Source organism: Salvia splendens, chromosome 7 (assembly GCF_004379255.2).
Source record: "Salvia splendens isolate huo1 chromosome 7, SspV2, whole genome shotgun sequence".
In the NCBI taxonomy this organism is placed as follows: domain Eukaryota; kingdom Viridiplantae; phylum Streptophyta; class Magnoliopsida; order Lamiales; family Lamiaceae; genus Salvia; species Salvia splendens.
Genome location: NC_056038.1, coordinates 28,175,384 through 28,200,203, shown reverse-complemented (window position 1 = coordinate 28,200,203; position 24,820 = coordinate 28,175,384). Strand labels below are relative to the sequence as shown.

The following is a 24,820-nucleotide window of genomic DNA, read 5'->3' as shown; positions in this document are numbered from 1 at the left end:
CGAGGATGACTACAGATTGAAAGCTTCGCCGTTCGTCCTAAAAGGGGAGGCCAACACATGGTTCATGCGCCTGCCACCCGACTCCATTGAGAGTTGGGCCGATTTCAAGTCAGCCTTCTTAGGCGTATTTTTTCCGTCATCTAAGACGAGTGCGCTGAAGAGAGAGATAACCAGTGTGAAGCAAGGTTACGATGAATCCTTGAGTGATTATTGGGCGAAGTGTATGAGTCTTTTGGATGCATGTCCAAACCATCGTATGGCCGATATAGAGATACATCATACCTTTTATGAGGGGATGAACAAGGCAACAAAAGACTTGGAAAACTCGTCGTCAGGAGGAAGCTTCACACAACTAAGGGTCAGTGAAGCGAAAAAGGTCTTAGGGAAGCTTTTGAGCGCAAAGAAGGAGTACGACAATTCAAGGGATGGCTACAGCAGAGAAAGAATTGCGAGTGCTTCGTCTACTGACCAGGAGCAGAAGATAGAGCAGAAGATGGATTTGAAAATGGAAGAGCTGAAAAAGACACTCTTGAGCACAATCGAGAAGAACGCACCACCACCTTCCCCAACTAAGAGCTATAAGGATGCAGAGCAGGGGAGTCAAGGGCCAGCCTACGATCAGCCGAATGACTTCGTCAACATGGAGCAAGTCAATGCTGCAGGGTACTATAACTCTAGTGGGAATTGGATCCAAGGGAGACAGCGGGACGCGCCATGGAGGGACCATCCAAATTTTCGATGGAGAGATGGGAACCAAAATCAGAACCAAGGTCAAGGTCAGAACCAATACAACCCCCACCCGAACCAGAATTCCAACCGTGGCCCAGCAAATCCCGACCACCAATCCAACTGGTCAGGAAGGAACCAACAACCCCATAACCAGAACCCACAGAACCAAAACTCAAACTCTGTCTATGTACCACCCCACCAGAGAAACTTCCAAAATTACCAGAGTCGGCATAATCAAGGTTCCCAACATTAGCAGAACCAAAACCAGTTCCAAACCCAAAACCATTTCCAAGGCCAGAACCAGAATCAATATCACCAAGACCAGTACAACCCTCCTGGCCAGTATAACCACTACCCACCTAACCAGAACCAGCAAAACTTCTAAAATTACCCACCCAACCAAAACCCCAGTATAACCAGCACCAAGGGCCAAATCAGTCCCAATATCCTAACAGGTCAAGAAGATCTATGGAGGACATGATGGGATAATTGCTCGCCTCGCAGCAAAGTATCAAGGGTGAGTTGCAGTCTAATAATGAAGTAGTGCAGGGGATGCATAATGCCCAGAAGGAGCATAAGGCGAACATAGACATGATGAATAGGCAATTGGCTCAGCTGGCGAGTTCAATGGGTGAAATGAAGGGTAATTCAGGAAAACTCCCATCTACAGTCCATGTTCCTGAAAAGGCAAACGTGAGCAAGGTCACATTGCGGTCCGGTACTGCCTATGAAGGGCCCCAACCGAAGAAGTCCACCGGAGAGCCTAGTGGGACGAATATACTGAAGGATGTCGTCTCGGAAGGAGAGCTCAACAGACCTCTACCTCAGATGCTGGATCCATTCTTTTTGGATGAAGGCCATTGGAAAAGGGTTGAAACAAAAGGCGTACAGCCCAGGAGAGACTCTCTTAAGGAAACGGAACCCACGAAGGAGACTCCTGCCCAGAATGTGCCCCAGGGAGACTCCGGAAAAGTTGTTGAAGGACCGGTAGACGAGGCAAAAGGAAAGAAACCATTCCCTTACCGTTTCGTAACTAAGAGGAAGAAGGAAAACCCAGTGGATTACTTGTCAATTTTTGGGAAGCTGGATGTCACCATACCATTCCTCCAAGCCGTGAAGCTTCCCCCACTTGGAAAATTTATCAAAGAGTTCATAGCCGGGAAGGCCCAGAAGGATAGAAAGATCATGGTGGAAGGGATAGCGTCAGCGATTGTGCAGGAAAAGCTACCGCCCAAGAGAGCCAATCCAGGTATGTTCACTTTGCCTATAACTATAAGAGATGTAAAAATCGAGCATGCAATGTGTGATCTGGGAGCTTCTATAAATGTTATGCCATTGTAGTTTATAATCGGCTCTGAAGGGGTAGAAGAGAGTAGTAACATTATCGAGCACTAGGTATTAATCCAACTGGCTGATAGGTCATGCATAAATCCTGAGGGTGTGTTAGAAAATGTGTTGGTGAGAGTGCATGATTTTACTTATCCTGCTGACTTTTATGTGATCAAGATGAGTGAGTCTGAAGCTAGGGAGTCTAATGGTATTTTGCTAGGGAGACCATTTTTAAGAACAGCTAAGACAATCGTGGACATGGCTGAAGGGACAATTTGCATTGATTTTCATGGGGAGAAATTCACATTTGATATCAATGGGGCAATGAAAAAGCCTATCGATTCTGAGAATCTATGCTACTTTGATGTAATTGACCCCCTAGTCCAAGATTTTCTTGAGACCGAATTATTACAGGAAAACCTCCAAGCGTTGGATGTGTATGAACAGGCTGACGTAGAAGCGGCTGCATGGTGCGATCTGATTAGTAGCCAAGGGTTAACTGGCGAAGAGATAGCAATTAAGGATTTCTGTCAGAAATCAGAATTTATTGGAGCTGCAGGGGCTCAGCTACCAGTCAGTACAGAGGAATTTTCAGATGAAGAGTTAGGAAAAGAAGGGGATGCTGCGAGGAGCATTCTACCGGCTGACATACTTCCCCCACAAGTTGAATTGAAAAAACTACCAGCAACCCTGAAGTATGCTTTCTTAGGGGAGGAAAACTCATACCCAGTGATTATCAGCAGCAGCCTGACGAAAAAACAAGAGGCAAGGCTACTGACCGTTCTAGGCAAGAACAAAAAAGCAATTGGATGGAGCCTTACAGATCTGGTAGGGATAAGCCTCGATGTCTATATGCATCATATCAGCCTAGAAGAAGGAGCGAAAGCACATCGAGAATCGCAGAGGAAGGTGAACCCCAACATGCGGGAGGAAATATTGAAATAAATCTTGAAGTTGCCATCATTGGGAATTATCTATTCGGTACCCCGATAGCGAGTGGGCCAGCCCCATCCACATGGTCCCAAAGAAGTCAGGGATTCAAGTGGTTCAGAATGAGAGAAATGAGCTGATACCAACAAGGCCAGTCACTGGTTGGCGGAGGTGCATTGACTACAGCAAACTGAACGCCGCAACTAGGAAAGACCACTTCCCCCTACCGTTCATCGACCAAATGTTGGAGCGACTGGCTGGGAAGAAATACTTCTATTTTTTAGATGGGTACAGCGGGTATTTTCAAATCTACGTGGACCCTGAAGACCAGGACAAAACCACCTTTACTTGCCCATTTGGAACTTACGCGTACAGACGCATGCCATTCGGTCTTTGCAATGCTCCAGGAACATTCCAACGATGCATGATGAGCATATTTTCTGATCTGATCGAGGAGTGCATAGAGATATTCATGGATGACTTTACAGTTTACGGGGACTCATTCGACTCATGCCTTCATCAGTTGGACATAGTTTTGGGGAGGTGTCAAGCAAAGAGCCTGGTCTTGAATTTTGAGAAGTGTTATTTCATGGTCACAGAAGGGATCGTCCTAGGACACGTGGTGTCAGAGAGAGGTATCCAGGTGGATCAAGCCAAAGTGGACGTCATTTCCAAACTGCCTTTCCCTACTGACCAGAAGGAAATAAGGGGTTTCCTGGGGCATGCAGGATTTTATCGATGATTTATTAAGGACTTCGCCAAAATAGCCCAACCCCTTACCAGACTTCTTCAAAATGAGGTGGAATTCAATTTTGATGAACAGTGCAAGGCTGCTTTCAACCTCCTCAAAGAAAAGCTGGTATCTGCACCAATTATCCGGGCTCCTGACTGGGATCATCCGTTCGAAGTGATGTGTGATGCCAGCGACTATGCGGTGGGAGCTGTTCTGGGCCAGAAAATCGAGGAAAAAAGGTATGTGATTTTCTATGCATCTAAAACTTTAAATCAAGCTCAAAGGAACTATGACACCACTGAGAAGGAGATGCTGGCCGTGGTGTATTCGTTCGAGAAGTTTCGGCAGTACTTGTTGGGATCCAAGGCCATCGTCTATACTGACCATGCAGCCATTAAGTACCTGATTACCAAGAAAAAATCCAAACCACGCTTGATCCGGTGGGTACTTCTGTTACAAGAGTTCGATTGGGAGGTAGAAGACAAGAAAGGGGTCGAGAATAAAGTCGCAGATCATTTGAGCAGGATAGTGCACGATGGGAGCAGCGAGGAGGCACACGACCGATTTCCAAAAGAACACCTATGTGAAGTGATTTTTACCGCTAAGAAAATTGATTGGGAGGAAGTGATGAAGCTTACTGGCCAGAATGTGACAAAAAAAGGGAGAGAAAAAGTAGGGCAGGAGCCATGGTATGCGGACCTAGCCAACTACCTAGTTTCGGGAGAGCTTCCAGAAGTGCCAAACATCACCAAAGCCAAAGAATGAAATCAAGAGTGAAGCGAAATTCTACTTTTGGGACGACCCATATCTTTGGAAAGTAGGAGCAGATCAAGTGATAAGAAGATGCGTTTCTAACTGGGAGCAAAGGAACGTACTAATACATTGCCACTCCTTGGCCTGTGGAGGACACTTCGGTCCCAAGAAAACGGCAAGGAAGATCTTGGATAGCGGATTTTATTGGCCAACCCTCAACAAAGACGCCTATGAATTCTGTAGAGGTTGTCAGCGTTATCAACTGACCGGTGGAATCTCTGCACGAGATGAAATGCCACAAGTCCCGGTCATTGTTTGTGAGCTATTCGACATATGGGGGATGGACTTCGTGGGTCCTTTTCCCTCGTCATATGGAAACTTGTATATCTTAGTTGCAGTTGAGTACGTCTCTAAGTGGGTAGAAGCCAAGGCCACGAGCACGTGTGAAGCAAAAGAGGTGGCCAAGTTCATCAAGAGCAATATCTTCAGTCGGTTCGGAGTAACAAGGGCCATCATATCCGACCAGGGAACACACTTCTGTAACTGCACTATCGAAGCCTTGATGAAGAAGTACGGTGTACACCACAGATTATCTAGCCCCTACCACCCACAAGCGAACGGTCAAGCAGAGATCTCTAACCGAGATATAAAGAAGATTCTAGAAAAAACTGTCAATCCTTCTAGGAAGGACTGGAGTGTGAGGTTAGAGGATGCTCTGTGGGCGTATCGGATAGCCTACAAAACTCCCATAGGAATTTCCCCGTACCGAATCATTTTTGGAAAGATGTGCCACTTACCAGTGGGGATCGAGCACCGAGCATACTAGGCAGTACAGGAAGTTAATATGGATGCTAGGGCCTGTGAAGAGGAAAGGAAGTTGCAGCTACAGGAGTTAGAAGAACTTAGATTGGAATCGTTTGATTCTGCCATGTGGTATAAGGAGAGAACTAAATTATGGTACGACAGAAATCTACGGACCAAAGACCTCCATGTTGGCCAGAAAGTACTACTCTTCCAGTCAAGATTGAAGCTAATGCCTGGGAAGCTCAAGTCAAAGTGGACAGGACCCTATGTCATAACCGCACTCCGTTCTAATGGAGCAGTGGAGATTTCAAGGAGTATTCCTAACTCAGAACCTTTTATCGTAAATGGACATAGGCTGAAGGTGTTTAGGGAAAGTAGTGATGTGGGTGTAGTGGATGAGATTCCACTGCAACCACATGTTAAGGTTGCATACTGACCGGTAGGATAGGAATTTGGAGTTCCACTGGCTAGCTTCTTTTAGCGTAATTTACATACGCTGGCCAAGTAGAATTCCAAATTTCCTAAGGGAAGATGTAAATATTGTAAATACGTGGTAGTTAATTTAATTTCTTTTCATGCAAGTTAAATTTTAAAACCAAAAAAAAATATTTTTCGGACCTCAAATATTAATTTGGAGTACGTACTGACCACCAGAATACCAATTTGGTGAAATTCCAATTTTATTTAAATGTCCTTTTTACTTTGTTACTAATCTGGGAAAATATAGGGGGAAATCGTTAAGGGACGAAATTTGAATTGGGCTTTGTTGCAGCTTTGCAGGCGGACAGCGACTGGGAGGGTGCGTGTGCAGAGAAAAGACAGGCGACGTCCAATCAGGAGGCAGCGCTCCCAACCGTCTCCCACAAGAAGATGCGTGACCTGGAAACCTCTTGTAGCCGGTTACAAAACCCCAACTGCCCTTTTTCCATCATCATAACCAGCCCGTCTTTCCCCCTTTCACCTCACAAACCCTCACCTGCAATTCCTTTCTTCCAAAATTTCCGCCGTCATCCACAGAAACCAACACCCATATTACCACCCGAAATCATCGATTTAATCCATGGGAAAAAAGAAATGGGCAAAGAAACAAACCGGTGAGAAAACCCCTTCAACCCGCAGGGAAGAAACCCCAGAATCGCATCTGCGACTGGGAGAGCGGTCGCCGAACCCGCAACCACAGGAGCCAATTCCTCAGGCTCCGGCGATGGTTTCTTTGGACGTAATGACGGAGTTCCTCAGACAGCAGGACCCAAATTGAGATTAGGTGGCTGAGTTGGCAGGTTTTGGCCGAATCGGAGACAAATGGAGCATGACCGGAGAAGCCCCGACAGTACCTGCAGCAGAATCGAATGTGTAACCCACAGTACAACCACTCACCTCCATTCCGACCTCCTCAACAACTCCTCCAGAACGGGAATCTCCCTCGGCGACCGCACCATCAGAACCCTAAGAACCCTCCCCGACTCAACAACAAAGCGACTCGATGGATGTTGACCCCATCTCCGCCTATTACGACTCTGACCCAGGGGAACGTGACGAGAGGAGAAGCAAGGAGCAGAAGAGCCAGGAGGGAGGAGATGAAGCAGAAAGAACGCCGGTGGTGGAAACCATTCCCCAAGAAATGGCGAGGGAAGAAATAGATCTGAATGAAACAGCTAGAAAGCAAGGCCTGATGACCGATGAGGAGTTTGAGGCGCTGTTGAAGGAGGTAACCTGTGAGGAAGAAGAAGATGCATCAGAGGCAGTAAGAGAGGGTGGAGAAGCTAGTACAAGGAACGACCCAGAAGGCCCAGCCCATCAGCCAGAAGAAGAGGTGGAAGAGAGGCAAACCGGAGGACGAGTACCACAGTCAGTGACTCCCCAGCCCGACGCAGGGGAGAGTGATGCGCATATTGATCAGGAGGAGACAGTAGCAAGAACAGAGGTACCAGGATCAGTGGCACCTCCAGTGTTGAAACCGAAAGCGGTCAAAAGGAAATTGGTGTTGAGGGACGATCCCAAGGCAGTACGACCGAAGCCCAAGAGAGTATCGCAGAGATGCCTAGGAAAATGGACATCCAGCAAGACGAAGGCGAACAAAACAGCAGATCCAGTTGAAGTTTTAAGTTAAGAGGACAGGACTACTCCTACAAAACCTGGGGATGAGTCCTTACCGGCTACTAACCTGGAGGATGCTCAGAGGGAAACTAAAGTGGTCTCACCAACGCCGAGTGACCAGAGAGATGAGACTGAGCAGATGGCTGAGGGTCTGGACCTCGCATATGAGTCAGTAGGTCACGTCGAGCCAAGAGATGATAGTACACATACCCGCGTGGAGACCTGCCCTACTGCCCAGGACAAGCCCTCAACACAAGCAGAAAAGAAACCGGAAGAGAATGAAGACAGAGATGAAAGCAGGTACCGCGAGGAGGAGAGAAAAGAAAGGGGAAAGCCCCTGTTAAGAGAAAGCCAAGCAGCAAGAAGCAACGCATAGTGAACATTAGTCATCGTCATCACAGACCCAGCTCAGAGAACCCCACCGCACCGTCAGGAGACAAACGACAGTGACTATGCTGCTAGTGAAGAGTCGGATCCGACAGCGACATCTCCCTGGAGGATGTAGAGTATGGTGAACAACAGCTTCCACTGAACCATCGGGAACTAATACATCCTCCGTTAGAGAAACTGAAGTACCGACGCTGGACAGTAGAACTCACTGATGAGCTGGTGAGGAGATGAAGTTGTTCGACTCCAAAAAGCTACAAGATGCTTTCGATAATAAGGATGACGGGGAGCAAGCAAGTTAAGTGTGGAAAGGGTACTCCATTTCCCTTCCCTCGATGAGTTGGATGCCCGTGAACTTTTCTATCTTATGTGTGTGCATTAGGATTTGATTGGTTATTGGAGAATAGGGATCCGAATATCCCTATTAGGCTAGCGAAGGAGTTTTTCACTACATTCAGATTTAGGGTCACCTCAGACTTGGACGTGGAGTCATTAAGCTTTGGGTTATTTGGAGGAGAGATAAGCATGAGTTTGATTGAGTGACAGTCCGTTTGGGATGTGTAGCTTGGAGGAGCCATAGGGCCAGAGTGGAGAAGTGAGAATGGGGAATTCCCCGCAGGCACGTCGATTTTGAGCCACAGGGGGTATGGGAATAATTAACTCACCCGGACGCTGGGCAATTTTCATCCACTATTTCCCGCTCCATCCACTTCAACAACCCGATCTTACGCCTGGTACAGCTCTACTTGAATTTCAACTTGCTGGGACAGTCGAATTCAGTCGTCCGAACATCGATGACAGAACTATATCTCCTTTGGTGCGCCAAGCGCGTGAGGAAAATACATCTGGGTTTCTGGACAGCTTATCAGTGTCATCTCATTGCCACCCATCCCACGAGAAACCTCTCCCTCTGCCATATCTTGGGAGCATTCGTATAGAACAACATCATTATCTCGGAGAGAAGGCTATATCCCCCCCTAATCACAATGGTCGACCATCCTGGTCTGTATGATACACCATTCCTTCGTCATCACCACTCGCACACCCGACAACCCAACGAATCTGTTAACATGAGGCAGCGAATACAAGATTAGCTATCGCGTCTACTCTCTCTGCTCCACGCCACTCCAGCCGCTGCCACCCTGCAAAAGCTGCAAGAGTCTTAATTCAAAATTTCGTCTTTTCTCGATACCTACCTAATAGGGAATAATTCAATGGGCTCTTAAATTAGAATTGAAATAGCACCAAATAGGTAGTCTCTTGGTCATGTGTACTCCAAATTAAATTTAAGGCCCGAAAATATTTTTTTGGATTTTCTTAGGAATTATCTGACATGCAAAGACTAATTACGTATTTACATAATTTACACCTTTCTTGGTAATTTGGAATCCTACTTGGCCAGTATACGCAGAAAATTATCAAAAAGGACTAGCCATGTGGAATTCCAAATTCCCATCTTACTGATCAGTATGAAACCGATGTAAGTGTTTGCAGTGGAATTTCATCCACTACACCCACTTCGCTATTCTCCCTGAATATTTTCAACCTATGTCCATTTACTATGAAAGGTTCCGAGTTAGGAAAACTCCCTGAAATTTCTACTGCTCCATTGGATCTGAGTGCAGTTATGATGTAAGGTCCTGTCCATTTGGACTTGAGTTTCCCTGGCATAAGCTTCAATCTTGACTGGAAGAGTAGTACTTTCTGGCCAACGTGGAGCTCCTTAGTTCTCAGATTTCGATCATGCCACAGTTTGGTTCGCTCCTTGTACCACATGGCTGAGTCGAATGACTCCAATCTAAGTTCCTCAAGCTCCTGCAGCTGCAGCTTCCTTCCTCTTCGCAGGCTGTAGCATCCATATTCACTTTCTGTACTGCCCAGTATGCTCGATGTTCGATCCCAACCGGTAAATGGCACATCTTCCCAAAAACGATCCGGTAAGGGGACATGCCTATGGGGTTTTGTAGGCTGTTCGATACGCCAGAGAGCATCCTCTAACCTCACACTCCAGTCTTTCCTCGAAGTGTTCACAGTCTTCTCCAAAATCTTCTTTATCTCACGGTTAGAGATCTCCGCTTGACCATTGGCTTGCGGATGGTACGGGCTGGAAAGTCTATGGTGCACACCGTATTTCTTCATTAAGGCTTCAATTGTGCGATTACAGAAGTGTGTACCTTGATCTGATATGATCGCCCTTGGAACTCCGAACCGCTGAAGATATGACTCTTTAAGAACTTGGCCACCTCCTTTGCTTCACACGTACTTGTGGCCTTGGCTTCTACCCATTTGGAGACGTAATCTACCGCGACTAGGATATACAGATTGCCATAGGACGAAGGAAAAGGCCCCATGAAATCCATTCCCCATATGTCGAATAGCTCGCAAACTATTATAGGAACCTGCGGCATTTCGTCCCGGGCAGATATTCCACCGGTCAGTTGGCAACGCTCGCAACTTCTGCAGAACTCGTACGCATCTTTGTTGAGTGTTGGCCAATAAAAGCCGCTATCCATAATCTTCCTTGCCGTCTTCTTGGATCCGAAATGTCCTCCGCATGCTAACGAATGGCAGTGGGTTAGAACATCCCGCTGCTCCCAGTCAGGAATGCACCTTCTTATCACTTGATCGGATCCTACCCTCCATAGGTAGGGGTCGTCCCAAAAGTAGTATTTTGCTTCACTCTTGATCTTCATTCTTTGTGCCTTGGTAACACTTGGTGCTTCTGGAAGTTCTCCAGTTACTAGGTAGTTAGCCAGGTCCGCATACCATGGCTCCTGCCCTACCTTCTCCTTTCCTTTTGTTGTATCATTCTGACCAGTTAGTTTGTGCACTACTTCCCAATCAATTTTTTTGGGCACAAAAATCACCTCAAATAAATGTTCTTCTGGAAACTTATCATGCACTCCGTCACTGTTTCCATCTTGCATTATTCTGCTCAAATGGTCTGCCACCTTGTTCTCGACTCCTCTCTTATCTTCCACCTCCCAATCAAATTCTTGTAACAAGAGTACCCATCGGATCAAGCGTGGTTTGGATTCCTTCTTGGCAATCAGATACTTAATGGCTGCATGGTCAGTATATACTATGACCTTGGATCCCAACAAATACGGCCGGAACTTCTCGAAAGAATACACCACTGCCAGCATCTCTTTTTCAGTGGTATCGTAATTCCGCTGGGCTTGATTCAAAGTCTTGGACGCATAAAAAATTACGTACCTCTTCCCATCGATCTTCTGACCCAGCACGGCCCCTACCGCAAAGTCGCTGGCGTCGCACATTACTTCGAAAGGATGGTCCCAGTCAGGAGCCCGTATGATAGGTGCGGATATCAGCTTTTCCTTGAGGAGATTGAAAGCAGCCTTGCATTGCTCATCAAAAACGAACTCCAGGTCATTTTGAAGTAGCCTGGTAAGGGGTTGGGCGATTTTGGAGAAATCCTTAATAAATCGTCGATAAAATCCGGCATGCCCCAGAAAACCCCTAATCCCCTTCTGATCAGTAGGAAACGGTAATTTAGATATAACGTCCACCTTTGCTCGATCTACCTGGATTCCCCTTTCCGAGACCACGTGTCCCAGAACAATCCCTTCGGTGACCATAAAATGGCACTTCTCGAAGTTCAAAACCAAACTCTTCGCTTGACATCTCTCAAGAACTATATCCAAATGATGAAGGCAAGAATCGAACGAGTCTCCGTAGACCGTAAAGTCATCCATGAATATCTCTATGCAATCCTCAATCAAATCAGAAAATATGCTCATCATGCAGCGTTGAAACGTACCTGGAGCGTTGCATAGGCCGAAAGGCATGCGCCGGTATGCATACGTTCCAAATGGGCAAGTGAAGGTGGTCTTATCCTGGTCTTCAGGATCCACGTAGATTTGGAAATATCCGCTGTACCCATCCAAGAAGCAAAAGTACTTCTTCCCAGCGAGTCGCTCCAACATCTGGTCGATAAAAGGCAGAGGGAAGTGATCCTTCCTTGTTGCATTGTTCAGCTTGCGGTAATCGATGCACATTCGCCAACCCGTGACTAGCCTCGTTGGAATCAGCTCATTCCTCTCATTTTGGACGACTTGGATTCCCGACTTCTTTGTAACCATGTGGATTGGGCTGACCCACTCACTGTCTGGCACTGAATAGATAATCCCTAGCGACAACAACTTCAAGATTTCCTTCAATATTTCCTCTCGCATGTTAGGGTTTACTTTCCTTTGGGCATCTCGATGTGCCCTTGCTCCATCTTCCAGCCTAATATGGTGCATGCAGACGTCGGGGCTAATTCCAACTAAATCTGTAAGACTCCATCCAATCGCCTTCTTGTTCTTGCTCAGCACGGTTAGTAGCCTAGCTTCTTGTTCCTTCGTAAGGCTGCTGCTGATGATCACTGGATAGGAGTCCTCACCTCCGAGGAAGGCATACTTCAAATTTGGTGGCAACTTCTTCAGCTCAACTTGAGGTGGAAGTGTGTCTTCGGGTAGAGGGTTTTTCTCAATCTCTCCTTCTTTTTCTAAACCTCCCTTCGATGGTTCTTCTATACTGGCTGGTAGCTGAACCCCTGCGGCTCCAGTGAACTCCGATTTCTGACAGAATTCCTTGATTGCTACTTCTATTTCTTCATCAGTCAACCCTTGGCTACTGATCATTTCACACCATGCAGCGGCTTCGACGTCAGCCTGCTCATAAACATCTAATGTTTGGAGTTTTTCCTGCAATAGTTCGGTCTCAAGGAAATCTTGGACAAGGGGGTCAATTCCGTCAACATAGCACAAATTTTCAGAATCAATCGGTTTCTTCATGGCTTCATTGATATCAAAAGTAAATTTCTCTCCATGGAAATCAATGCAAATTGTCCCCTCGGCCATGTCTACTATTGTCTTAGCCGTTCTCAAAAATGGTCTTCCTAACAAGACTCCACTCGACTCCCTCGCTTCATGCTCACTCATTTTGATCACATAAAAATCAGCAGGATAGGTAAAATCATGCACTCTTACTAACACGTTTTCTAAAACTCCCTCAGGACTTATGCACGACCTATCAGCCAGTTGGATCAACACCCTAGTATTAGACAATCTAACTCCCTTCAATCGGTTATAGATAGACAATGGCATAACATTTATGGACGCCCCCAAATCACACATTGCATGTTTGACCTTCACATCTCCTATAGCTATAGGCAAAGTGAACATACCTGGATCGGCCCTCTTGGGTGGTAACTTCTCTTGCACTATTGCTGACGCTATTCCTTCCACCACAATCTTGCCATCCTTCTGGGCTCTCCCGGCTATGAAATCCTTTATGAATTTCCCAAGGGGGGGTAGTTTCACGGCTTGGAGAAATGGTATGGTGACATCCAACTTCCCAAAAATCGACAAATAGTCAACCGGGTTCTCTTTCTTCCTATTTGTAACAAATCGGAATGGGAATGGTTTCTCCCCTTTTTTCTCATCTACTTGTCCCTTAGCACCCTTCTTGGAGTCTTTCCGGGGTAGTTCCTGAGTCTGGGCTTCCATTCTGGGCTCTTCCTCTCGATGAGGTTCCTTTCTGGTCAGTAGGGTTTCGGGTTCATCTCCTGCAATTGGTGTAGCATCCAAGAAGAATGGATCCTGCATCTGAGGCATAGGTCTCCCTAGTTCTTCCGCTGAAACGGTATCGCCTCCTATCTTCGTTCCGTTAGATCCTCCACTAGGTCGTTTGGGTTGAGGCGCGTCATAAGTAGTTCCTGACCTCAACGTAACCTTACTCACATTTGCCTTTTCGGGCATTTGGACTGTAGATGGTAGTTTCCCTGCATTTTCCTTCAAATCACCCACCGAACTGGCCAGTTGGGCTAACTGCCTATTCATCATATCCATGTTCGCCTTATGTTCTTTCTGGGCATTTTGCATCCCCTGCACGACCTCGTTATGGGATTGCAATTCTCCTTTGATGCTCTGTTGTGACGCTAGCATTTCACCCATCATGTCCTCAACGGACCTCCTTGGCCTGTTCGGACTTTGGAAATGATTCGGCCCTTGGTGTTGGTAGTTCTGGAAGTTTTGTTGGCCTTGATTAGGCGGGTATTGGTTATACTGGGCAGGAGGGACGTACTGATCTTGAGGATATTGATTCTGGTGCTGGGCTTGAAACTGATTTTGGTTTTGATGGTGTTGGGGTGCATGATTTGGCTGATTTGGAAACTGTGGAAGTTTCTCTGGTGGGGTGGTACATAAACAGGATTCGGGTTTTGGCTTTGTGGGCTTTGATTTTGGGTTTGTTGGTTTCTTCCTGACCAGTTGGGCTGGTAGTCTGGGTTTGCTAGTCCACGGTTAGGGTTTTGGTTTGGATTGGGGTTATACTGGTTCTGTCCTTGGTTCTGATTTTGGCCCCCGTCTCCCCATCGAAAGTTTGGATGATCCCTCCATGGTGCATCCCGTTGTCTACCCTGAATCCAATGCCCACTGGAATTGAAGTACCCCGCAGCATTGACATGTTCCATATTCACGTAGTCACTAGGCTGTTCATAGTTCGGTCCTTGATTTCCCTGTTCTGCACCTTTGTAATTCCCAGCTGGGGGAGGTGGTGGGGTGCTCTTCTCGATCGCACTCAGAAGTGACTTCTTCAGCTCATCCATCTTCAAGTCCATTTTCTGCTCCAGTTTATTTTCCTGATCAGTAGACAAGACAACAGCAGCCCGCTCTCGGTTGTATCCTTCCCTTGAATGGTCATACTCTTTCTTTGCATTCAGTAGCTTCCTTAGGACTCTCTTCGCTTCGCTGACCCGTAATTGTGTGAAGCTTCCTCCTGACGATGAATTTGCTAGATCCTTGGTTTACCGCGTTCATACCTTCGTAGAAAGTATGATGTACTTCAATGTCCGCCATGCGATGGTTGGGACATGATTCCAAAAGACCCATGTATCTTGCCCAATAATCGCTCAAAGGTTCATCATATCCTTGCTTCACATTAGTTATTTCCCTTTTCAGCGCGCTTGTCTTTGATGACGGGAAAAACTCGCCTAGGAATGCTGACTTGAAATCGGCCCAAGTCTCAACGGAGTTGGGGGGCAGGCGCATGAACCAGGTGTTGGCTTCCCCCTTGAGCACAAATGGCAAGGCCTTCAACCTATAATCATCCTCATTCGCTCCTGCTGGTCTCCTCTGCGCCCTACAAATTTTACAAAACTCATGCAGAAACTCATACGGCCCTTCATAGCTCTTCCCACAGTATGTAGGCAGAATCGCGATCACATGAGGCTTCACATCGCAGACGGTTTGCCCTGGAGTGACGACTATGGCTTGCGATGGTTCTCCCTCGGTATGCGCGTTAAGGGTACCGATCTCTGGATCCTCATCTCCGTTGGCGGCCATCAGAACTGGAATGCCTTCCAACAGTGGTATCTCCTCTGGTATTGGTCCTTCTATGTTGTATTGCTCTTCGTCGCTACTCGAACCTAAGTCAGATAAAGCCGTCGACAACCCGGATCGAGTGGTTACGAGTATCGATCCTCGCTGAAGTATCTTCGGCCTCCACTGGTCAGGAGCCGAACTGCTTCTCATAAACTGAAAAGAAAAGGAAAAAAAAAGAAAAGTTATGCACAATATATACACCGAAGTATCACTCACAGTAATTGCAAATAACGCGTTCGATCCCCGGCAACGGCGCCATTTGAAAGGACCTAAGGTGCGGAGGTGTCGTTCAAGCAAGGATATATCCTACTGATCAGGATAGAAATCCTAACTAACCTAGACCTTGGTTTCAAAGATTCCTCAACCCACTTCTACTGATCAGTATAGTGGTGGTAAGGGTCGAATCCCACAGAGATGGTGCGTTCTTAAACTACCGCGGTGACAGTCGGAAGATTTGGTTAGCTACCACGCTGGGTTGAGTTTCTACCTAGGCTGGAACTTAAAGGAGGTGTTCTACTAGTCAGACGGTAAGGAAAACATTTGGAATGTAACTGTGTACGTGGAATGGGGAGACAATTTTGTAACAGAAAATATTTGGAAGGTACGGGTTTCTATTTCGGGCTAAACAGAATATTCAGAGTGTAGTGGAAGTTTTGTGACTGGGCTGACAGGGCTTAACTAAAAGTGAAGGACAAAAGCAAAAGCATCTTGAAAAGTAAGTGGTCCCCTCCAATTGAAATAGACATCATCTTCTTCAACAAACACTTCCAAAATTCAGATAACAATTCCAGATTCCACACGGAAAAACTCAGATTAACAGCTTACAAACACAGATCCAAAACTAAGAAATCAAATCCGAAATCAAACACTGAAACTGGACTTCTGCATACTGGTCAACATGAAAGAACGATTCAGAAATTAAAACTAAGCTTTGCATGCAACGACCTACTTTCCGATCGAACAGTACTTGTTTATCTATCCTAAAGAAATTTGTTACGTAAACGGAATTGAGAGAATCAGCACTTTAAACACCGAGAAACTTTAGATCTAAGCTAACTAGGCAAGGGAATAAAGAAACACCACAATAAACGAAACGGAAATCAACTTCATAGCATAAACACGTTCGGATCTTCAACAAAGTATTTCAAAAGCAGAAAATATCCCAAGGTAAACAAGATCCAACGTAAGGAAAGCGAGAAATTTAAAACTACGAAAGCAATGTAAAAGTGTTTTGCCACTCCGGGCGATGAGACTCTAAACTACGATCTTGCTGGCTGGAATGGACGATGACTGGAATTCTGGGAACATCTGAACGTCAAGTGATCATGGCTACGGCGAGGCAAGAAGTGGGACACGGCTGAAAGACTGAAACTACCGAGAGAACTTTCTACCTAAAGATGGTGTTAAATGAGTCCCCCTTCCCCCTCCTCTCCAATTTGGCTTCCTTTTATAGGGAGGCTACCCTTGATTTTAGGGTAAATCCTCGTTGCAATTTGACTTCTTTGCCCTTAATTGTGGGTAATCCGTCCCAGCTATCCGTCTTCTCCATCTCAAGCCGTTTTAGCACGAATACTGATCAGTATGAGATCATGCTAGTGCCTTCTTCACCTGAACATTCCGAAACTTCCCTACTGGCTAGAATGCTTATCCTGCACACTTTAAACAACTGTTTTGCAAATATAATCAATTAAGCACATCATACTGACCCGTAACCAAGGCCTAGAATACGACTTATCAACAATGTTGGGAAAATCGACTGGAACTAAGGTTGTTGCACATTGGCCTTTTTGCAGCTTTTTTTTACTTTTTCTATCATTTCTCAACAAACACGTCAAAATATCAAAATGTATAATATATGCAATTTCAAAACATAATTTGTATGATTGATAAAACAACTCAAATCTAGGTCTTAAAAACATGCAAAACCCGTATTTGTCGTTGTCCCAACTCATTACCCATATACATCAATTTATTTATAGCATCTTCAACCATTTACACTAAACTTAAACTCATTTTAGTGTAAATGTCACATTAAATATGATTTTACTCTAACTATTTACACTAAACTCAAACTTAAAAGAATATTCTCTATATTATGCTTTTTTTACTTATAAATTTTGAAAAACTTTTGGGTTTGGGTTTAGTGCAAACCTAAAGATAGGTATTTTTTTCTCAAAAACCAAAAATGAGATTGGTTTTGGAGTACTATTGAAGCTAATTACCTATCCTATATTAAGTTTTAGTGTACCATTGGAGATGGTCTTAAAACTTATACCACTAGGGCCGCCATTAAACACTAATAATAATATGAGTCATACTATCCACTAATACTACTATTCACATCATCTCTCTTAATTTACCAATTTTGCTTTAATTCTTGTGTCATTTTTCAAATACACATATTTTTATGAGCGGAGTGAGTATAAAATTAATATATAAAAATGTGACTCGCATTCTACTAACTTTCACTCATTTCCTTTACAAAGACAAACAATTTTTAAAAACGCGTACTGAATCCAAATGTCTCTTTAAATTACAGGCGGAGGGAGTGTAAAATTATACTCCATCCGTCCGCCATTAAATGTCGCATTTTTCCTTTTTCGTTCGTCCGCTCATAAAAGTCCCAATTCATTTTTCCTATTTTTAATAAGTCGACCCCTCATTCTACTAACTCAATTCACCCACATTTTATTATAAAAGTAATATATAAAAATATGACTAACTTTCCACAAAATCAAAAAATTTCTTGAAATGTGAAAATATTTAGTGGTGGACCGAAGGAGTAACCGCATTCCATTAACCTTTTACACTCACTTATAATCTAAGCCCGGTCAACTTATGCCAATTAATGGTGAATTATTTTGAATATAACAAAATCTTATAATCTGCTATTTAACATAATCTAGATGGTTGAATGTTGATCATCCTAATTTCTCTAATTTGATCTCAATTTTGATTTAAAACTTTTCTGTATTTTGTTCCAGAGTCTCATTATTCACAAATCCAGTCTTAAAAACCGAATTAGAGACCAAATCAGGGTCCTCCATTTTCTTAATCTTGTGGTTATGATTAATTTATAATTAATTTAATATTTTATTCAATAAAAACTCTTTAATTTTTTTTGTATATTTTTATATTTTTTATTCAATAAAAACTTGTCGGAGTAAATAATGAACTATATTCACTAAATAATGAACTAAATGAACCTATGTTATGAAGTAATTTTTACATGTTATTGAAATACATTAATGATACAATAAATTTTAGTGTTAAACGTTAAGCGGTAGTAATGAACTATATTCAATAAATAATTAACCAAATGAACGTTAGTAATGAAGTAAATATGACATTTTATTGAAATACAATGTTAACTGTGTTAAACGCCTAGCAGTAGTAATGAACTTATTACTTCATTCAGTCATACTATTAATTCATTCCATTAGTTAATTACTTCATTCCATTAGTTTATTACTTCATTCAGTCATGCTATTACTTTATTCCATTAGTTTATTAATTCATAATGTGTTATGACATAATTATCTTTCAGTTAAAGTAAATTCGATATGTAATGAATGCAAAAAATTACTTCATAACATAGGTTCATTTAGTTCATTATTTAGTGAATATAGTTCATTATTTACTCCAACAAGTTTTTATTGAATAAAAAAATTATAAAAAAAATTTAAAAATTTTAAAAAAATTTTAAAAAAGTTTTTTATTGAATAAAATATTAAATTAATTGTAAATTAATCCTAACCTCAAGATTAAGAAAATGGAGGGCCCTAATTTGATCTCTAGTTCTGTCTTTAAGAAGGGTTCGACATTGATCACAACCCATTTGTTCCATTCCCTATATATAATTACATATATTAGTAGTTTTTATTTTTGGAATACTGAAAATACATTTTGATCCCTCTAGCTCATAATATAGTTGTTCTGCGTGCTCTCTACTTTGTTAATTGTTTTTAGTTAGGGACCAATCTTGCCGTTTAGACTTAATAGCATAATTTCAACATTTATACATAACTAACTCTAGCTAGCTAGCTACATCCATAAAAGGAGCGAAATGGCATATCATTTTAAATATAAGCCATTTTTATTTAATCATTAATCTAAATTTAGTGATTTCAAAGAAATAAAGATCACTTCACTTCTAAAAATGTAAAGAATGATTTAAATAATCGTTTTGTATTAAAAAATGTTTGATCTATGTATTACTTTGACGATCAAAGTCTTTTAACCAACATTAGCAACATAATCTTAGTAGATCTGTGGTCCTTTGTCTTTCTTTTATAATTAATCTACTCGTTAATGTAATGCGTACACGACAACAATTAAAAAAACTGTGACGGACATTTTTAATGCAATTAAGGATGCTATTTGGATTGCGGACAATTTGAGTCATGGTACAAATTTTCGGATTGCATTACCATATCTACTTACCTTCACTAACATAAATTGCAAGGCGTTCAACTACTTGTTTGTGTATAGACAAGTGATCAATGTATAACTCAATCTTAATGCATTAATAGAGAACAAATCTCAATCGTTAGATCAAAAAATGAAAAGATGAGATTGATGTATTTTGAAAATATAGAATTTACTATAAGGACGTTTTGGTTCACTCCATGTTTTCAAATCCATTTTATGAACTAAACGTCCTTATAGTGAACTAAACGCTCTTATAATAAACTACAACATCCTTATAATTAAATAAACCTAATTACCATTCACTATAATGACGTTTTCGTTCACTCCGTATTATGAACTAAAACCTTTATAGTGAATTAAAACGTTTTTATAGTGAACACCGTGTTTTGGTCTCTAGTTAACATTTAAATAGCGGTTGCGTATATGATATTTTGAACATTAACACTTGATAAAAAATATTTGTAGTATTAAGTTTTTATAGTGGAAATTAGGCACTTTTATCAGTATGTATTCAAACACGTGAAAAAAATATACACCATGTATTGTTGAAAATTGTAACTCTATTCAGAAACTAGTACAATAGAAATAAAATGTACCAGTAGTAGCTACCTAATTCAAAACACACTAGTTACCACGAAAGTGGCCATAGCTGCCATAAATTTATATACTCCATAAACCTTTTTCTTGAATCGTGAATCCGAGAGTTAACCAATTCGGAGCAAAATGAAATGATTAAATCAAACACATGATATAATCAAACCCTAACAAAAAAGATAAGAAGGAGTGAAAAAAATGGGTTTATTAGATTACCCGGAGCTTGTGCTGTTAATCCCATTGATAGCATACATAGTAACGAGAAGAGGAAAGGAAATCCTCACCCCGACGAACTGGCCGGTGTTGGGAATGCTTCCCGGAGTCCTCCTCAATCTCCACAGCCCGCACGAATATCTCACTCAATTCTTCCACGACCGCGGCACCACCCTAGAGTTCAAGGGCCCGTGGCTCTCCGGCATGAACATGGTCTTCACCTGCGACCCCGCCAACATCCACCACGTCTTCAGCCGCAACTTCTCCAACTACCCCAAGGGCCCCGAGTTCCGCAAGATTTTCAATGTTTTGGGCGATGGAATCTTCGGCGCCGACTTTGGCCTCTGGGAGGTCCACCGCAAGACCACGCTTTCGCAGTTCAGCCACGCTACGTTTGCGGCCGACCTCGAGGCCACCGTCTGGGGCAAGGTGGAGGCCGGCCTCCTCCCCTTGCTCCGCGGCTTTTGTGAAATGGGGATTGAGTTTGATCTGCAGGATATATTCCAGCGCCTGACGTTTGATAATATTTGCAAGCTTGTGTTGGATCATGATCCCTGCAGCTTGTCCCCCGAGCTTCCGCACATCCCGTGCGAGAAGGCGTTCAGCGCCGTTGGGGAGCCGCTATTGTACCGCCACGTCATCCCAGAGTTCATCTGGAGGATCCAGGCGCGGTTCAACATAGGGAGGGAGAGGAAGCTGGCGGACGCGGCGCGTGTGTTTCATGAATTCATCTATTCACGAATTGGATTGGGATCTGATGAGGAAGGGAAAGGGTTTAACATGTTGAGGGCTTTTGAGAGGATGTATTTGGATAAGAATCTTGGGCCGGCGTCCGGGTTGAGGGATTTTCTCAAGGATACATCGCTCAACCTGATGTTCGCCGGCAGGGACACCACCAGCACCGCTCTCACTTGGCTTTTCTGGCTCGTGGCGCAGAATCCAGCGACGGACAGGAATATCAGGGAGGAAATCAAGATTGAATTGAACAACATGAATGGAAATAAATGGAGATATTTTACCTCCCAGGAGTCGCACAAGCTAAGATATCTGCACGGCGCTCTGTGCGAGTCGCTGAGGTTGTACCCACCGGTGGCGATGGAGCACAAGGCGCCGCTCAGGCCGGATGTTCTACCGAGCGGGCATTGCCTCGAGAGTAACTCGAGGCTCATAGTGAGCTTCTATTCGGTGGGGAGAATGGAGAGCGTGTGGGGGAAGGATTGCTTGGAGTTCAAGCCGGAGAGGTGGATTTCTCCGAGTGGGAAGATCAAACACGAGCCGTCGTATAAGTTTCCGGCGTTCAACGCGGGGCCGAGGACTTGCTTGGGGAAGGAGATGGCGTTTGTGCAGATGAAGATGGTGGCGGCGGCTATTATTTACCATTACCATGTTGAACTGGTTGAGGGGCATCCAGTTTATCCCCGCGATTCGGTAATTCTTCAAGCCAAGCATGGGTTGAAAGTGAGGTTATCTGCCATTGATTCGTGAATCATAATGTCATTATAAAAAATATGTTACGTTTAATCAACTGTAATTGTATACTGAGCTAGTGAAATTAATTAGGTTATTGTATTAAGAATAATACTACTAAGTGACTAACAAGTTACAAGTTGGGTCGGTCTGTACAATTATGTGGTCAGATGATTTTATGTGATACACTACATAATATATTTATTTGTTTTGTTTATAATCAAAGGAAAGGAGAAAGAAGCATATCCTCTTAAACGCGAGTTTTTCCTGGTAAACAATAGATGCAAAAACACAGTGGCGGACACAGTAAGGAGGGAGGAAGGGCTTAAGCCCCTCCCAACAACTTTTTTTGTGTTTTTTTCTACTTCAATTTTTGCAAAATATTTCGTATACACTCTTTAGCCCTTCCCAAGTTTATATTATTGAAGAGTAAATCATCAAAATTGAAATGGTAGAAGGGGCTAAACTTTGGAATCAAAAAATTGCAGAGGTGAAATTACATAGATGAAAATGGCTCCTTGTTTGAAGGAAGAAGAAGACGTCCTTTTTAAAAAAAAATTAATAAGTGGAGCAATATAATATTATTTTATTCTAAAAGTTTCCTTGTGAATAGTGTAGAATATGTGGACTAGTTAAGCTATAATAATTAATAACTACTCTGTTAATATATTCACACATAGATTAAAAGTACAATCAATTCATAAATTTAATTTCAAAACATTTTTTTTGTAATAATAGTGTTGCTATTAAATTGTTAATTGTGTTCAATTTCCATTTAGGTAATGTAATAATTCTAAATTGATAATATAGCTTTTAGTACTATACTATTAATCATTCTGAAAGTATATACAATGTACCAAAATTTCAATTTAGTAGTCAAATTTTTGTTGTTAATAGTTACATCAATGATAGGCTATAGTAATAATTTACTAGTAATTGATATTTACTCTATTGAATATCTTACAACCTTGTGTAAAATAGAACATTTCATTATTTATTTGCAATAGTAATTTACAAAAAAATTGATAAGTCTAATTATAATAATATACATTAAAACTTTAATTTTCTTTAGATAAATTGGCCGACTATTATTTGATTTGAGTTTAAGATGTTAGAATTGGAGTTTGGTTCAAATTAGATTCATATACTATTTTTCTATCTTTTTTTATATATATTTGCAACATAGTAATATATTGATTTATGCATTATAATAATTTTTTTTATAATTTTTTTTTAACATTTTTATAGTTGTATTTGTGATTTTTTTAATATATTATTAAGTTTTATTATATTTAGTGTTTTATTTATTGAATATAGTATATATATATAGGGTATAAATGCAGCCCCTACCAATAATATTTTCTGCGTCTGCCACTGCAAAAACATCAAATGAGAAAGTCAAATTACACGTTGTAGTAAATGTCTCGTATTTAATCCGTGTGTTCTAAAAAATTATTTAACTTTGTGAAGTATAATGGATAGAAAAAATTAGTGAACCCTTCTTTTATTAATTTTATAATAATTGTGAATAGAATAAGTAATGAATTATAGGGTTTACTTACTTAAAATAATAAAATTAAAATGAGATATTTATTAGGGACCAGAGGGAATAATAATTAGTCATTAATTTGGTTTTAACAATAATGAACTTTATATTTGATCTCTAAAAATTGCACTTTGCACCTCTTTAAGTTCTCGAACTCAAAATAATATCACTACATATCTCTAGGAATGAAACATAGTCTCCCTCCGTCCCACAAAAGTATGCATTTTTTATAGTACATGAGTTTTAATACACAATTGGTAAAATAAGAGAGTGATAGAAAGAAAAAGTAATTAAAGTATTATTATTGGAGAAAGAAAAAGTAATTAAAGTATTTTGTTTATTAGTACTATAAATTTCGGATATCCTAACTTCCGCTTCTTGCCCGAGGATGATGATTGACACATTTGTTTTGTTAGTTTTGGCTGTTGAAATAATTTGCTTAGTACTCCCTCTGCCTGCCAATTAAAAATACATTTGACTCGACACGAGTTTTAAGAAATTGTTTGTCTTTATAAAGAATATGAATAAAAAGTTAGTGGAAAGTGGATCTCATTTTTATATACTCCCTCCGTCCTTAAAAAATAGACTAGTTTTACCATTTTGAGTGGTCCTCCAAATTTAGACCAATTCTAAATATAGAAGGTTTTTAACTAATTACACACCACTAATAATGTGGACTCCACAATCCACTTATACTACTTCTACTACATTTTCCCTCTCACTCTTACTTTTTCTTATCTTTCTCTTACTGTACAAGTTTGTCTATTTTTTGCATAGTACACTATTTCCACTATACTACTTCCACCAATTGCACATTAATACCCGTACTATTTACAAGTTTGTTTATTTTTTTTAGGAAGGTAGGAGTATTAATTTTATAGTAGAATGTGAGTGTAATGAGTTAATGGAGTATAAGGTCCACCTACTAAAAGTGAAAAAAGGTAAATGTGTCTTTAAATGTCGGATAACCCAAAATGGCAAAATGTGTTAGGTTTTGGCGGATGGATGGAGTAGTTTCTTAAGTTGATTGTAGTTGTTGGTTAGATTTTGATTCAATGGTTGTGCCCGACTTGTGGGGCTCCTAGATTTTGTTTCTTGTTCTGTTGTTGGGTTCAAGTCACTTTCGGGCTTGGGTTGTGTTTTGAAACGATTATTTTTTATGTTAATAACAAAATGCACTAGTTAACCATTTGTTGCAACAATATACAAATTTTGAGAGTTGATTTTAACAATTTTATGTGAATGTGGTAGTATTTTATACAATTGTGATATCTTTAAATTAGTTTGAGTTTTATGTAAATTGTTAAATTACGCTCTTGACTCATTAAATACCAGTAGTATTATTATTTTTTAAAATTTTGTGTAAAAAAAATCAACTATTTATTTTATGCGTCCTCATAAAAGGTGAATAGTTTATAT

General features: G+C 41.8%; 1 protein-coding gene across 1 annotated transcript; it reads left to right on the top strand.

The window, feature by feature from the left end:
- The first annotated feature begins 20,290 nt into the window (after nt 1-20,290).
- LOC121811697 (alkane hydroxylase MAH1-like) lies at nt 20,291-22,029 on the top strand. The gene has a single exon (XM_042133364.1). It carries the CDS (start codon nt 20,374-20,376, stop codon nt 21,871-21,873), a length of 1,500 nt encoding a protein of 499 aa, XP_041989298.1. The 5' UTR covers nt 20,291-20,373; the 3' UTR covers nt 21,874-22,029.
- The last annotated feature ends 2,791 nt before the right edge of the window (nt 22,030-24,820 follow it).

Bases quoted from the DNA above. Each gene is read 5' to 3' on its own strand.
- LOC121811697 (XM_042133364.1), top strand. From the start codon at position 20,374: ATGGGTTTATTAGATTACCCGGAGCTTGTGCTGTTAATCCCATTGATA.